The sequence below is a fragment of the Bombus impatiens genome, unplaced genomic scaffold, assembly GCF_000188095.3.
Source record: "Bombus impatiens unplaced genomic scaffold, BIMP_2.2 scf_0296, whole genome shotgun sequence".
NCBI lineage: Eukaryota > Metazoa > Arthropoda > Insecta > Hymenoptera > Apidae > Bombus > Bombus impatiens.
The window spans coordinates 742141-758368 of record NT_176715.1 but is presented as its reverse complement, the minus strand read 5'-3'; the positions used below and the strand labels follow the sequence as shown (position 1 = coordinate 758368).

General features: G+C 28.5%; 2 protein-coding genes and 2 long non-coding RNA genes across 5 annotated transcripts; 2 read left to right on the top strand and 2 right to left on the bottom strand.

The window, feature by feature from the left end:
• Positions 1–4243: 4243 nt before the first annotated feature.
• On the bottom strand, positions 4244–5459 carry LOC100744929 (NADH dehydrogenase [ubiquinone] 1 alpha subcomplex subunit 2). The gene is made up of 3 exons (XM_003488903.4): positions 5328–5459; positions 5097–5203; positions 4244–4478 (listed from the first exon to the last, which is right to left on the bottom strand). Exons 1-3 carry the CDS (start codon positions 5408–5410, stop codon positions 4384–4386), a joined length of 285 nt encoding a protein of 94 aa, XP_003488951.1. The 5' UTR covers positions 5411–5459; the 3' UTR covers positions 4244–4383.
• A 1343-nt stretch (positions 5460–6802) lies between these two features.
• On the top strand, positions 6803–8215 carry LOC117151561. The gene is made up of 3 exons (XR_004461582.1): positions 6803–7115; positions 7501–7702; positions 7878–8215. It is a non-coding gene; the product is annotated as an uncharacterized LOC117151561 (long non-coding RNA).
• On the bottom strand, positions 7487–16173 carry LOC100744807 (E3 ubiquitin-protein ligase MSL2). Of its 2 annotated transcripts, none has more exons than XM_012384765.3 (5): positions 15454–16173; positions 9392–9627; positions 8808–9002; positions 8382–8697; positions 7487–7570 (listed from the first exon to the last, which is right to left on the bottom strand). In XM_012384765.3, exons 1-4 carry the CDS (start codon positions 16031–16033, stop codon positions 8425–8427), a joined length of 1284 nt encoding a protein of 427 aa, XP_012240188.1. In that variant the 5' UTR covers positions 16034–16173; the 3' UTR covers positions 7487–7570; positions 8382–8424. The 2 variants fall into 2 exon arrangements, with proteins under 2 accessions (XP_012240188.1, XP_012240189.1); XM_012384766.3 differs by having other exon boundaries at positions 9464–9627.
• LOC117151563 lies at positions 8697–9347 on the top strand. Its single transcript, XR_004461584.1, has 2 exons — positions 8697–8920; positions 9042–9347. It is a non-coding gene; the product is annotated as an uncharacterized LOC117151563 (long non-coding RNA).
• Positions 16174–16228: the final 55 nt, after the last annotated feature.

Sequence of the window (16228 nt, the reverse complement as noted above, 5' to 3'; positions counted from 1 at the left end):
TTGCGTTTAATAGGGCAGATTCTACAGATAGGTCTTATTCTAAGGTTAAATAACAAAAGAAAAAAAAGCTAGATAGATAAACCTTCAGTATCTATCATAATTCATAAGTGTGTATTATTGACATTAAAAGAAACGACGTTGTCAAATCATGTGTCATTCGTAAAATATTTCTTGTACGAAATAAATAAATAAACAAATAGGTCTCTGGTAAACTAGCAGTCGTTAGAAAGTTACAGGAATTTAGCATCGATTTTTCCATTTTTCAGGAATATGGAGGAAAATTGTAGGCAACAATTTATAAATAATGACATAAAGAGATATGTCATTAGCATACGTGTAATACAGAAAATGAGTTTATGAAATATTTGTGCTGCTAATCGAAAATGTACCAAGAAGAATGCATACATACATATATTTAATGGGCATGTTTCCTGTTTAATTATTCATTGATGCATTTATAATAACGATTTTTTAATAACTAATTTTTTAACCATAAAAATATTTCTCAACGTTTCACAGATTTGCGCCCATCATTTTCCTGTTCCTCGCATCACGTATACAGAATACATCGTCTTCTTATAATTATTTCTATACTATACTGTACCGTGGTATACTGTATTATATTATATGTACATATTTATATTTTGCTACTGTAAACTTTCATGACTTTGACAGTCTACTGGATTTCCGTGAAATTTCAAGAAAATTGTTACTAAATCTTTAAAAAACACAATAATATGACGACTCGATGGTTTTAAACTATGTAGATGAAAGTATGTACGTGTATACATGCACAGGGTGTTTCGTTTATCCTGTCGTCTTCAATATCTTCGTCACCTTTGCAGATACGAAAAAATATACGAGGAAAATATTGTTCGCTCTAAAACGACAAATATTGCGATTCGTGTTTCTCCCCTTCAACGAACGGACATCATATCGAATTTTTCTTGTAAAATGATACAAATTTAGGGCAGAAACAAGAAATTATACAATTTGTTAATTCCCTTTAAATTATCTTGAATTTTCTACTCAAGATCCCTTCAAGATCAACGTATCTACACGTTTGAAATTCATCTCTTATCAGCTATGATAATACGATGATAAAAATGTGCCATTATTTTACAGAAATCTTTAATGACCTTGAAAACTCGAAGAAGAGTGATGTTAAAGAGAAAAGACGTAAATCAGAATATTTGCTATTCTAAATCGAACAACTTTTTCCTCCTACTCCGTTTCGTATCCGCAAAAGTAACAAAGATATTAAAGTGGACAGGATAAACGAAACACCCTGTATATGTAGTCGTTTATTAAGTCGTTTGTTTGTAGTATGATTAAAGATACAGATGCGATAAGCACAGTACTAATTTCCTACTTGAGGAGTCTGAATAGGAACAGATATCATTAATGATGCAATCTAATTTGCTACAACAATTGGTTAAGCATTTGTATAGATAAAGCAGTAAAATGAAGAAGAACAGAATCTCCAATAAGGTTATTAACTTCTTGCGAATCATTTATATTCTCGCGTGACTATCGTCGGATATATTTGAATGAATATTAAATTACAAACGTTTTTGTACGACTGCCATTACTGTTAATTCTCTACGCCTTTCTTCGCCTGTGTATTTTAACTTTTTATCATACTAATTTACAATTATATATATATGTAATATACTAAACAATGCGTATTTTTAAATGTAACAATTGTAATTGATTAATGTACATATACATACATAAAACTGTATACTACTCTCTGCGTAATAATTAAAACGTTGCTGTAACATTTTCTATCGGTAAATTAATATTTATACTTATATTGTCATATAAACTAATAAAAAATTACAATAATTGTGATCTACGTAATTCTATTTAAAACACATTCATGTTAGGCATTCAAATAACGTTTTCGTGTAACAAATTTTGTTTTTCTATAAAATTCGCGAATAAAACGCGAAAATTCAAAGTCGATTTTCTCGAAAACAAAGCCTCAAACGAAAAATTCTTATTCTATATTTTCGACTTCTTTTTCCGCGTAAAATCACCCCCTTTCCGCTTGTACCACCAGTTGCCAACCACCCTGTATATCGGCCAAGGACATCAATCTTCGCAAATGTACTGAAACTAAGGCTTAAAGCTAACTTTGCAGCTATAACTTAACAACAATTAAAAATCAGACTTAAGGGTAACCTTTAAAACTTCCGACAAAGAATAAGTTCCCCATTGTCTCTCACCGACCAACGATCGTGTTTAAAATTAACTTAATCTAAATTTTAGAACTAAAACCTACTTGTAAGCAAAGCTAGACTAAAGGTAGATATTAAAGAGATACTAATCTAAAGTACAACGTTATATTCGAGCAAAATCTTTTAACTAAAACTATAAACGCTTTGGCAAACCAGTTGCTCTATTTAATAATTTAATATTTAAAAGGATTATATAAAAAAGCTTTCAACTTTTCGTTCTAAATTAAACAATGCATCTTTGTAGAAAAAGCGCTCACAAAATGGACCTAGTCTAGATATATTTATATCCCTGTTGAGAGTCAGACGGACCACCATGGGGTTTTAGTCGATATAGTCCTACACTACCCCGTCGCTTTCTAGAAGAGCAGTGGGGTGTCCATGAGGATTTCCCCATGTATAAAAAAAAAGATATCTTGAAATCTCAATTAAAACTAAAACGCACCTATACAACGATGTTCTTGCGATGTCCCACGATGTCCCACGGTGTCTCACGGTACCCCCGCAGGGGTGTGTCAGACAAGTCTAGATTACCGAAAGACCGCAAAAGAATTTTACATGTTCTAGACTGGCCTATGTTAAAGTAGTTCTTAGCTTGAGTCTGTAGTTTTACAAATGCTAATATATTTGTGATATTTTTTAAATGTATATTATATTGGTTTCCTAATATCTACAATAGTATTTCGAGCTATTAATATTTGAGAAACAATTACCGGCACCCTTACACGGGGAGATGACTACGCTCGGGTCCAATTATAAGTATATCAAATGAGTAATTCTAATTTTCCATAAAAATGTATCCTACGTTGTATTAGATCTTTCTTGTTTTAATTTAATGCAGAATTCGAGGGAAGGGATAGGATAGATTACATAGGAGGTTTTTAACACGCTGAGCTAGCGCGCCGGTCATGTGTTCCTTATATACCTGATGGCATATATACCAAGGTGCCGGAAGGTTTGCTGATATAAGAAGCAGTTTTTCCATTATAACGCAAACAAATTTAATAATTTTTTAACTTTTACTTTATGTATAAAAATATTAAGGAAATCAACGAGGAGTTTCACTTTGTTCAATCAAGAGTATGATCATTATCTATTTGCCTTATGCCATCCTGAAAATAAGTTTATTACAAACTATTTTCAATTATATATTTCTAATACTTTATCCGACCACTAAAATAATAACTTGTCATACGAAAATATTGTATATACATGTAAATTGTACGAAGCTCTGGAATATGTATATAAAAAGAATACTATATGCAAAAAATATATGATACACAGATCATATGCAATATACAATTTATCCGAAATAAAAAATACTTATTTAAGATCCTTTAATGATAAAAAGACTAGCTTCCATTTATTTATCTATTTTCTATTTTCGCGTTGTGTCTAATTATTATATTTTCTTTATATGTTGTATACGTTTAATACAAGTAATTAAATTATGAATTTTATTAAATTATTTGCCACATTACTTAATTATAATTAATATAATACAATATAAAATAGAACAAGATAAGAATACGTATCTATGATCCAGATTCTATCTCAGTGGGAAATATACAAAAGCATTAATATCTTTTGGGGTGATACCATCTTTGAAAAATTTATCATATATAATATAAAAATGTATTTTTCATATAAATATTAAATTTATATAATTTATATAATAAGAATAAGAGAAATTATTAACAAAGATTTTATCTATATTAAAAGCATTTTTCTTCCTATCAACGAAAATTATTAATAAAAGACTTATTACTTCTAAAGTACATACTCATAACTAAGAAAGAATTGAACGGTTTTATTCTGTTATTTTAAGAATGGATCATTAACATTCATAAAAATTAACATTCATAAAAAAGAACAACTTCATTGGGGATACTGCTACAATCAGATATCACAAATGAGAAGAAATTAAGATTTATACGATATTAAATCTGCATTTATCTTTATTTCGGCACTAGTTAAACATGTATCTTTTAAAAATCTAAAAATTTAGTAAGAATGATAATTTATTGGAAGCTATTGATATACTTCTGATCTACAATCGCAATAATACATAATTTATACAACTATTTTATTGAATATTTAAATAAATTATAATACATACATACATACTAATATATCAGATATATTATTTTGGTTTACTGGTTGCTAGTTCTTGGATACATTTCAATATTTCTTCAGATTTTAGATTTTGTAGAGACACACGACGTTCTACTCCAAATTCTAGAATATAATATTTTAGAAAATGTATTATTATTATTAAACAAAACAGACACTTGGAAACTTAGAATTAAATATATACGACTAGTTCAAGCTCTGAAAAGATTAATTATTGTTGAATGTGATATTCTTAAGCCTATGCTTTATCGCCATGGAGGAAATTTTGGGGTGCAAGGTAAAACAAATTTCTCGTAACAAAGGAGATTGCAACAGCATAGAAAAATGTTAATTGTGTTCCAGCGAAACAGTATTTAAAAAAAATATATAACAATCTAAGGAAGATTAAAATCATTTGCAGCTTGTGTAGAAGATATACATGTGGAAAGCACAGCAAAAGGATCGATAACTTACAAGCAATGCGAAATAAATACGTCATCGGAATAGAATAATGTATAGCAAATGTAATATCAATGTGTATTGTGAAATATATTTTATATATTTTGATTTGATTTAAATACCACTTGGTCCGATATTAATATGCTAGGCAAAATTATGTTCTGGAAGTGAGCACAAAATGGCCTATTGCTGGTAGACTGGGTTTTAAGAACTACATATCTTTGTAATGCAAGGATTAAACATTACGCACATGCATTAGTATGAAATAATTATTGTAGAATTTACCATATCGTGCATATAAAACGGGTTCCGTGTCAGAACATTCCCTAATTAAAACTGGAAATTGTGGGTTACTTCTTTTAAGCGGCACGTATTGTTGTTCGATAAAGTCTCTAAAAATATAAACAGGTTAGAGGGCAATATAATCAATTATGATTGAAATTGTATATTAATTAAAAAAGGTTAATAAAAAAAATATAAAGATAGTACATTTTACATAATTAATTTCGCTATTACCTGACACCCTTACTAGATTTCGAGGTTTGACATAAAAGAATTCGTAACTCTTTCAACTGAGGTCCAAACTTTATTGCAGCCATTTTTAGACATATAGCATACACAGCCCCTAGCTACGTAACCACAACGTTACGTTATTGCGTCAACTTAATCGTAATACGTACCTTAATATTGTCTCCTATGTGACACTAACCTTATGGTATGTGCTCTAGTGAAAATAAATAAATTACGTACATACAGCAGCGTAGTCGTGGCGAAAGAAACAAAAAGAAATTGATAACAAATCTATTGATTAAATGTCAAAATTATTTATTAATGATAATTATAATCGCTCTACGGATTTGTCATAAGAATGAATATTGTCAATGCATAAATTAGTCGCTTTGCTACATGCTAAACTCCAATAAGAACAATTTTTATTAATACTAGTTAATAACAATTTTTCTTATTGGATCATAAATAAATCGCTTATTTTTTATGTAAAATCCAAAGACATAAATAGACGAAAGAATGACAGGCTAGTCTCTGATATACCACCGCAGAATAATTTCAATAGTTTTTTAATATATTATCGAAGCATGATTTTGAACAGCTTTTTAAGCTAATCCACGGACAACCCTAGTTTCTGAGATATTCACAAAAAGCTGTCGCTATCACTACAGTGAATTCTGCCTACAATTGTGCATTTCAATGTTTCTTACAAGCGTAAAATTTGTAATAGTTTAAAGTTTTTCTCGATTTATAGATAGTTTTTAAAATACAGTCATTTTGTCTCAGAGTTTAATTTGTTAAAGTTTGTGTTCGTTTCTAAACCATTCAGTAGTTATTAGGTTTCCTTAATTTGAAACTTACAAGCGCGAGTAAAATGCTTTAACACTCTATGGGCAACAAACCAGTCTGAAATCCCTCAAAGTATAGTTCATATATTGAATAGGTAATATGCAGTAAGGTATAAAATAGACATGGAAATTAAAGTTAATGTACAATTGCAAGAACTTCAATTTTTATCATTATGTATTGAAGGAAGAAATTACGATTAATACAAATATATCAAACGTGAAAGTTACAACTATGTATTTAAAAATACAAGTATTTAAGAATATATGTATATATATATAAAGAATAAATTACCACTTTATCTTCAAATGTAAGGAAGATTGGATTAATAGAATTATATTAATTGTTCAAAGAGAAGTTATCTTTATTGTGGGACATACTATCATTTTTATAATTACAGAAAGAATCAATTTCAACCATGTGTATATATAACTGCAATGGAAAATAAATTTTATAGTAAGACAATATTCAAGTAAAACAACATGTTGTATGTCTACAACAAAATATATGATTAATAAATCAATAAATTAGAAATAGTAATTGTGGTAAACAATTTCTTTTTTAGCATAATAATACATATATCGTTAATAAGCGAAGATATATATGTTAAGGACTGTGTTTGATTTTCTTTAAAACAACTGTTCACAGCCCTGTGATAAATGCGTGAAATTAAAAGCAGAATTCAAAAAGTTCAGTACAGCTAACAAAAATATATCTTGCACGTAAATCAGAATTCGAAAACTCGAAAATCGACAAGGTATCTATATATGTGGTATATTATTCGCGTATCATCAACCACCTGTCGCGTATTTATATGTTCAACAACACGTATACATATATACATACGCAGTACGTACGTACGTACATACGTACGCTTATATATACGTACAGCAATGATACGCATATCATTGGTTAAAAATTACTGTCATACTGACTCGTTTAAACGCAAAGGTAAGAAATCATTAATATCTTTATGATTTATACGATATAATATCATATATTTTTCGATATTTTTTAACAAAATTTTAAACATATATCTATTATAAAGTCAATTTCAATTTTTATACATATTTACGCCATTTAAAACTATAGATTCTATAATATGAAACAAATTTTAATTTACTCTTTATAATATTTTGTAATACAAATGAGACATTTAATATTTTTCTGATTCTCTGTCAGTAGTATAAGATTCGCGAATATTTTGTATATTCGTATGAACTCACATCGTGTTCCAAAAGTAGATAAATAATACCTGATTGGCCATTAACGTAATTTTCATAAATGAGAATATATTGACACTTGTTCGGCCCTTTTAAGTATTAATATAATTCAGGGACGCTCGATTTGACTCTCGCGGAAAAAGGGCGCCTGCCACTGCTTGACGATAAAGCTGCGGACAAAGCCTGCAAGTGACATCAGCAGTCAAAATAAAGGAAAGGTATTGTTGAATAAAAATTTATTATATCATCCTCGGAATAATTTTAAACATACGATGCAAAGTATTCCTGAAACTTAACGATTAAGGAAATAATCTTGTAAGAATTTCAACTTTTATGTCCTACTTATGTAAATGAATCTTTATTTAAGTATTTATTCAACTATTAATCATATAAACATGATCTTTTTCACTTTGCCGAAGTAAAGTAATAGTAATAGTAAAATAGTAATGGTTATTTCTGTAATAACTACTATTATTTGAAATTTTTGCAGGTAAAAAATTTTATTTGTAAAAACCTGGAACAAATGCAACGTGACCTTCAAAACTTTTATATGATGTATTAATCAGAAAATTTCATTATAATCTTGCACAATCTCTACATTTAGCAGGGTTGCTCCCCATGAAAGTGTTACTTTTGTGCCTGCTAATCTCTGTGTAAGTATAAAATGTATCTGTAATAGGTTCAACAGATCTGACATAATAGAAAACTAATGGGTACACAACTAACCAAAATAGTGTATACTAAAAGAAAAGCTATAGAAGTATATTTAAAAATATTTATTGGGTATTATAACAATAAAAAAGTGTTCAAACAAAATATTAAAAATAACATCATCATCGTCGTCATCATCATCATCATCATCATCATCATCATCATCATCAATGTATTTGCTACATATTAATTACATACTATCCTTTTGTCATGTAGTTTGAACTTTATCCTATTCAAAAAACATCTGTCTTAACTGCAATACCATTCTTTACATTACACGTACCTTATTATATTGTACATGATGATTGACAATATCGCTTGAACTGTCACACGTCAATCTGTATATCACTGTCTTCGGCTTCACTTTCGGTACTAATCATAGCATCTTCTCCTACTAACAAGGCTGCAGGTAGATTTTGTGGAACATTGTCGATATCTAATCTCGGAGTTGAATAAACATTTAATACTTGAATCGTTGTCGGAGAAGTTGAAAGGCATTGTGACACTGATCCTAAAGGATCTGAATTTAGTGTGTCACAATCCAAAGAAGTTGATAATTGTAACTGTAAGTTATGTAACTCAGGTATATGCGGTCGAATCTAAAATGTAAAACAATATATGGTATAATCAACTACACTGTTTAAAAAAAAAGCTTTGGAGATACAATTTAATTAATTTTATTGATACTATAATATTGTAATTTTTCTACCTTCAACCCATCTGCTGTATGAGGATTTCTACAACCCCTGCATCTACATTCAACGCAAGGTTTACTTTCAACATAACAGGGACAACGTTGACCACAACATGTTAATTTCCCAGGTATTGCTGTAGCATTACCACATCTACATCCTTTTCTTTTACTTCGAGTAGAATTTGATCTTGGTTTTTTAAAAGCTGATGACTGAAGTGAAATAAATTCTTTACCCTTTAACTATTACAGAAAATTGGACTAAAGTAAGGATTATAGATTAATGCAGACATAAGTATTTAATAAATAAAAAATATAATATGTCATAAAATGCAATCTAAAGTTGATATCTGCATCAATCTGGGTATGGGACCTAGCAAAATATATATTCAAATTTAAACTAGTGTTAGTCTTGAAATATAATAAAGAATGTTAATTGAATATAAGCTACGTTATTAAGTGTTATACAAATCTAGAAATATGATTGTACCTTACAAGTAATATTAACGAGGATGCACGTCATTTAGCATTTAAATAAAAGTTATAGTGCAATGTAAACTTCCTGTAAGGCATAATATTAACCGAATATCTATTGAAATTACTTTGCTGCCCTTTGAAGATTTTTTCTGAGAAGGGGTCCCATATTTAAGGTGGGAAGATGGAATACATTTTACCCCTCCTACAGAGCTGTGTGAATTTCCATCCATATCCTGTTGTCCTACTTCTGTATCATCTGTAGCTGCTGCTTTCCGTTTTATTGTTATTTTGTTACCAGATCCAGCATACATCACAGAGTATATCGAAGATCCGTTTGATACAGTACGAATGGCAGGTGACTCTACAAATACATAAATAAATTTCTCTACATAAACAAATATATCTTTCTGCTTTCTTATGTAATTACAAGACATTTTAATAATAAATAATGATTATCTTATTTTTCAAAAATGATCATTTATCATCATCTTCAATAATGTGAAAAATTGAATTAAGAGATGATATAATATTTACAATATTTTAGAAAAATATTATAATTGACTGATTACTTCTTTCATTTTTTAGTTTCAAGATCACCACCACTTTCCTTAATAAAATTACATATTTTGAACCACATCTCGTTACAGCCAATATTAAAATGCAATTTAACGATTATGATAAAACGACCATGCCAAAAATAAAATATTGAAATCTTGGATGAATCATCTTTGTATCATTTTTGAGTTATGAGCAAAAATAATCAGTTAAATAGTCGAATATCTTATAAAATATTACAAAATTGAATATAAAATTAATTATAATAAAATTATGAAAGGAAATTGTTGTCAAAAAACGCGCAGAGGTAAATGAAATTGCATTCTCGTACGTTCGGTTCGTATACGAGCTGTCAATGTAAAAATAGTTGACAATGTATAAAAGATAAATTCTATAAATGAAGTAAAGATAATTCTCAGTATCAACAGAAAATGTTTAAAAATTCAAACACTTTTCAAGTAACAAGAAAATTTTGTGAGATATTAATAGTTACAAATACAATATTTCATCTAGATAATTCCAATATATTATATTCAAAAGTATGTACATATATTTTATTTATTTTTCGGTTTTAAAAAGGTTCTGAAAAAGCACTATTTGAAAAAACTATTGAATTTCGAGAATATATTTATATAATATATTATATTTAATAATTATACGCTATAATTTATAATTCAGTGAATACGTAGTTATTTTATCTGACTTCAACATAATAAATTCAAATAAATTTAAACAAAGTACTCAAAATATGTATAATTATATGTTATCTGTGTAAAGAATGCATATAATATATCTTTTCTATTGCTTACTTTTCTATAGAATCTAGAAAAAAGAAGATCTAGAAATAATTCTTATAGTCTAATACAAGGTAATATAAATTTTTTAATTATTTGATATAAATTTCATAATAAGAATCAACGAAGCATTTGTTATTCTAATTTTATAATTACAATTCCTGTATTTTAATCCACTTTTTCGTCTTTTTTGTTTAAACTTTTCTATATTATATATTTTTATAAAATATCTTAAACAACATTATACAGGGTGATCCATGTAATTGTATCACCTTATAACTCTGTTACCAGTGCAGTTACAGAAAAATGTCAAAAGAGAAAAATTCAATGAAGATTCACTTATTATTTATACTTATTTATATCCGTAGGATCTCTCTCTCTCTTTCTCTTTCTCTCTCTCTCTCTCTATCTCTATCTCTTTAAGAAGCACAATGATATATATGCAATCAGCAATCGCATAGGTTTTTAATATGAAAATAGATACTTTTTTTATTACATGGATAGATTTTTCTCGCCATTCTACGTACGTAAATGAATATGGGGTTAAAATAGTAACAAAATTATTAATTATCGAGATATTAAGAAGAAAGTATTTATTGAAGAAGATGTTCAAACGCTTGCTCTTCATCACTTTGTAAACATTTCAGACAACGCTTTTTAATTATTTTCATAACTGAATTTAAGATTTTTATGATTATCGTTGCATTTCGGTATTATCCGTTCTTTTACATCCTCTACAGAATTTAACGGATTTAAATAAATTTTTTAAATAACGAATACGTATCTGTTTCTGTCACGACTACCCACATCAATGTCGATAATTACGAATTTGCTATGAAACGTTTGAGCATCTTCTTCAAGAAAGATATATTTAAAAAATATCTCGATAACGAATAATTTTTTTACTATTGCACCCCACAATACTCTTTTACGTAGAATGACGGTAGGAAGCTATCTAAGTAAAGAAGTATGCATTTCCACTAAAAAATCATGCAATTGTTGATTATATATACATCAGTGCTCGTAAAAAAAGATGATTTTACGGATATAATACTTACTGAATCGTTCATCTTTCTCCTTTGACATTTTCTCTAAGACAAGTACCTGATCCACTTATATATAATTTACTTCTAACAACATGTTTAACATAAACTTTTTATAATTTGATAGAAAATAATAATTACATATCTATATTTTAATATCTTCTCTCTTCCTCCCTCCCTCCTCCCCCTTCTCACTCTCTGATATTAAATAGTATGAATATACCTAACCCGAATATTAAATGTTTTATATATTTCGTTGCGTATATTTTACAGGACCATTTTGTATTTCTTTGAACATATATTGATCTAAAAGAAAATTTGGTAATTATTTAGAAGTACTGTCACATTACCGATTTCAATAATTTTTAAATATGTTATAGAAATTGACATTTTGAACAACTTTTTTTCCTATACATGTAATCGCCATTTGGTCATAGTTTTCGAGATATTTGGAAAACACTGCCGGTACTGAATTCTGTGATGAATTCTGCTTGTAATTATGCGTCCGTAACAACATATGCGTTAGCATTAGTTACCGGCCGCCTTATGGCGGCAGGATAAAATGGTACTTCAGCCAAACTTATATAAATTATAAACAAAAAGTAAAAATTAGATTTGGGTTAGGTGTTATTTTATTCAATACTAACGTATAAGCTATCACAAACGCACGATTATAAGTAGAATTCACTGTAGTAGTACCGACAGCTTTTTGCAAATATCTTGGAAACTAAGACCAAACGACGGTTACAGGGAAAAATTGTTCAGAATCATATCTCCGACGATATATTAGAAAATCATCAAAAGCCAAGATGGGATGACATCTTTCTAAATAATTATTGGCGATAATTGATTCAAAATAATTACAAAAATTAATTCGTAATATGGAATGTTGACTTAAAGATATTTTATCCAGAAAACCCAAATGATAATAAAATAGTATATAAAAGTAGCAAATAATAATTAACGTCTTTTGAATACTTCTCTGGACTACTCAATGATTCGTGTTTATATATATATATATATATATTGATGTTCTTCTAAGACCCCTCCCAGAGACTTTGCTTCTATTCGGTCAAAGAGTATGTCGTAAATAATTACAAGGACATAATAAGAAATAAATATTTTGGAATACAAAATGCTTTTATAAGAAACTTGAATATTTTATATCTAATTGTGAAATAGAAATACTAAACACTTTATCAATTTCAATGATGGAAATTGAAGAATTATAAAAAATTTAACATTATATAATACATGTTAACAAAAGAATATAAGTCTACTTATTTCATCTTTTATTAACACAGATAAGTATGGATCTTTTATTTAATACGGATAAGTATGGATAAATTAAAATAACGTAATTGAAAATTTGGTTTTGACCAATTAAAATGTACTAATAAATGATTATACATGATGCTCACCTCGTTAATTAATTCAGAAGTAATACCGCCGGAGCGATAAAATTGTATCGATATACAGTTGTGTACAAAAATAAGTAGGCAGGTAATGGATATAAATATTAGCAAAGTTTCGTTAAATAGGATTTGTTTGCACAAAAATGTAAATATTAATTTCAATAATTTACTATGCAATATATGCACTATAAAGATATATAATACTTACTTCCCCTTCCTGTATATCTATTTTTGCCCCGAACTGTATGTGATCTGTTACCAAAAAAGTTACCAATATCGACTCTGTGCTAGGGCAGAGGCATATATATGTATATGTAAAATGAAAGCAAGATTGTGTGACTCACTGTGTAATTAGCAACACTTTCTTTAAGTATCAAAAGGTTCACTTTGTACATTTTTATATTCGTATTAACCAAAACATTTTAAGTTTATATCACCAAAGTAACAATTGGTATATACTATGCAGAGCTGTTTGTATAGAAAGAAATTCTCTGAGACGACACACAGTGTTATATCTTTCAGCCAATAAGCATATCAATGTTTAATTGTTAGATCTATCAAAAATAATTAATCAATCCCTTGCTCCTTTGTACCTCTGCATAGTACTTACACATAAAAAATGTATTTAGAATGATCCAAGAGAAAACTGATTAATTTTATCAATATGTTTGATAGGTCATTCTGAATCACGAAGGTCAAGTAAGTATGCTATAGATTTTAGGTATCTTCAAAATAAAGAATTTTTAGACTATATGTCAAATACCACATATGATGCTAGTTATTGGTGAATAAAAAACTATATACAACGCTCAGTCTCTTTCTAGATTCTAAGTTATTAAGTTCTGTTTGGTAACTTAGTTTCGCAATGCTGTGTAAGTTCAAACTTAGAATATGCTAAATAATAATGCAAAAATTGCGATATATAAACAATGATATCCAAGAAACATATCACATCGTCCTATATTTTAAAATATGTTCAGAGAATTAAAGAAAATTGATGCACAATTGTCTAATAGTAATATGAATTGTTACTTTACATTCAGGAAAATGAATAATATTACATAGACACGAGTTTCATCCTACTGGTAAGGTAGACTCCCCTTCTACTACAAGATTATGTAGCACATATTGTTTTGTATCTGGCTTCACACATTCTTTTTACAGATGAAGTTCAGAGTACCTGTGATAGCACAAATAACAATCATAATAATCACATTACTGAGCAACTGAAAATTCATATACTATATTTCAATAAAGTTTCCAGTACTGAGTTCCATTAAATGTGTGGTATAACATCATTAACACTTATCTTTATTTAACCACACATAATACATGAATAACTCATGGCAGAATGTTACACAGATTTCTTAAAAAACAACTTGCCTTTGTATTTAAATAAAGTATTTTGTTTGCAGTGATAAGAAGAATGTGATTCCAACATGATGGAATATAATCATATTCCAAAAAAAATGTTACGACTTTGTTAAATACTCATTTCCCAGGGAGTTAGATGGGACGATACAAACCTATCCCATGATTATCCAGATCAACGAATTTAACTCTGTTGAATTCCTTCTTCTGGGATTATATGAAGTTGAAGGTACATGGCAATGGTAATCCAGTGTCAAGCTAAAAATTGATACAAGCAATACGCAATGCAAGTGATGGTATCAGAAATGAAATTTCTACGATGTAACTGTAACGATCGTTATAACATCGAGTACATATGTTTATGAAAGTAGAGCTATCGCTTTGAACATTTCCTTTAGTATATATAAATTTAGTATATATAAATAATAGTATTTATAGTATTTAGTATATACAAAAGTAAGAAATCCATGGAAAATAAAGAACTATCGTTCTATTCTAATATTGTGTAGAATCTTCTTTTTAAATAAATCAATAATAAGTAAACCATGACCTTTTTGATTCAGAATGACTTGCTAAACACATAGATAAAACTATTTAGTATTTCAGTATTTCAGTATTTCAGTATTAATGTCAAAACTGCTTCTGATATAATAAAAGTATATATCAAGGACAAATTGTTATATTAAAAATAAAGAATCTTATTCATTATCATAATATTTCTGCTTTTCTTTTCTTTTTTAATTAAATAACTTCCTTAAATATTATTTGATGTAGCAAAAGCAGTAAGGACATTTAAAGTTTTAATAAATTTAAATAAATTTTAATAAAAAAATAATGGAAGGATCTAAAATATTTAAAAGAACATTTAACAAAAAAATGATTTCTTTTTATCATTATATGCATAGTTTTAAACACTATAAATTTCAGTTCTAAAAATTATTTGTCTTCTAGTTGAATATCCTAGATACAAATAATCTTACATGATTATAACAAAAATAATATACTATACCAGATATACTTTGTGACACTGCTTCAGAATTTTGTATAGTATTTCCTTGAGTTTGAGTTGAGGTAGTACTTGTATAAACACATGGTAAAATACTGTACGCAGATTTTGACAAACCCGCTGTACTTTTAAATTCATCTTTAAAGCCAGAACCCTCTTGTATGAGTTCCATCAGGCTACTAGCACCGATAGCTGATGCATTATTACCTGTTTTATTGGAGGACACTGAAAGTATTAAACTTCGATAAATGTTTGTATTTGTCAAGTATTCACACAATTTCTTATAACACTGTAACAGTATTCGTAATTGAACATTTTCAACATATTTGTCATAATCCTTGCACCAACCACATGATGGTTTCAATTTTTTGCGTCCACCTCTACAACCACGACACACATGATGTTGACAATTAGTTTCAGTTGGTGTATGAGGTTCGATTAACAAATTTGAACACACAGTACAACTTAAACTTTGTCGCAAGTATGGAACTAGCCTGTATAAATCTGTCCATGAATTTGGATCATCGGTATCCGCTTGTAAAACTAACCGACACGTTGATACGTAAAGACTTGTGGCATTCATCTTCCTTTTTTGAACTCTCTTAAGAGCCCCATAAGCAATACGTATAGTTATATCAGAAAGTTAATTAAACAAAGTAACAGAACATATTCACTACACACAAAACAAAATATCCGCCATATTTAATTTTCTTTCATTTGTATTTATAGAGGGCTCTCTCTGAATTACTCTGACTGCAAAGTATTGTTAGATGGGAAA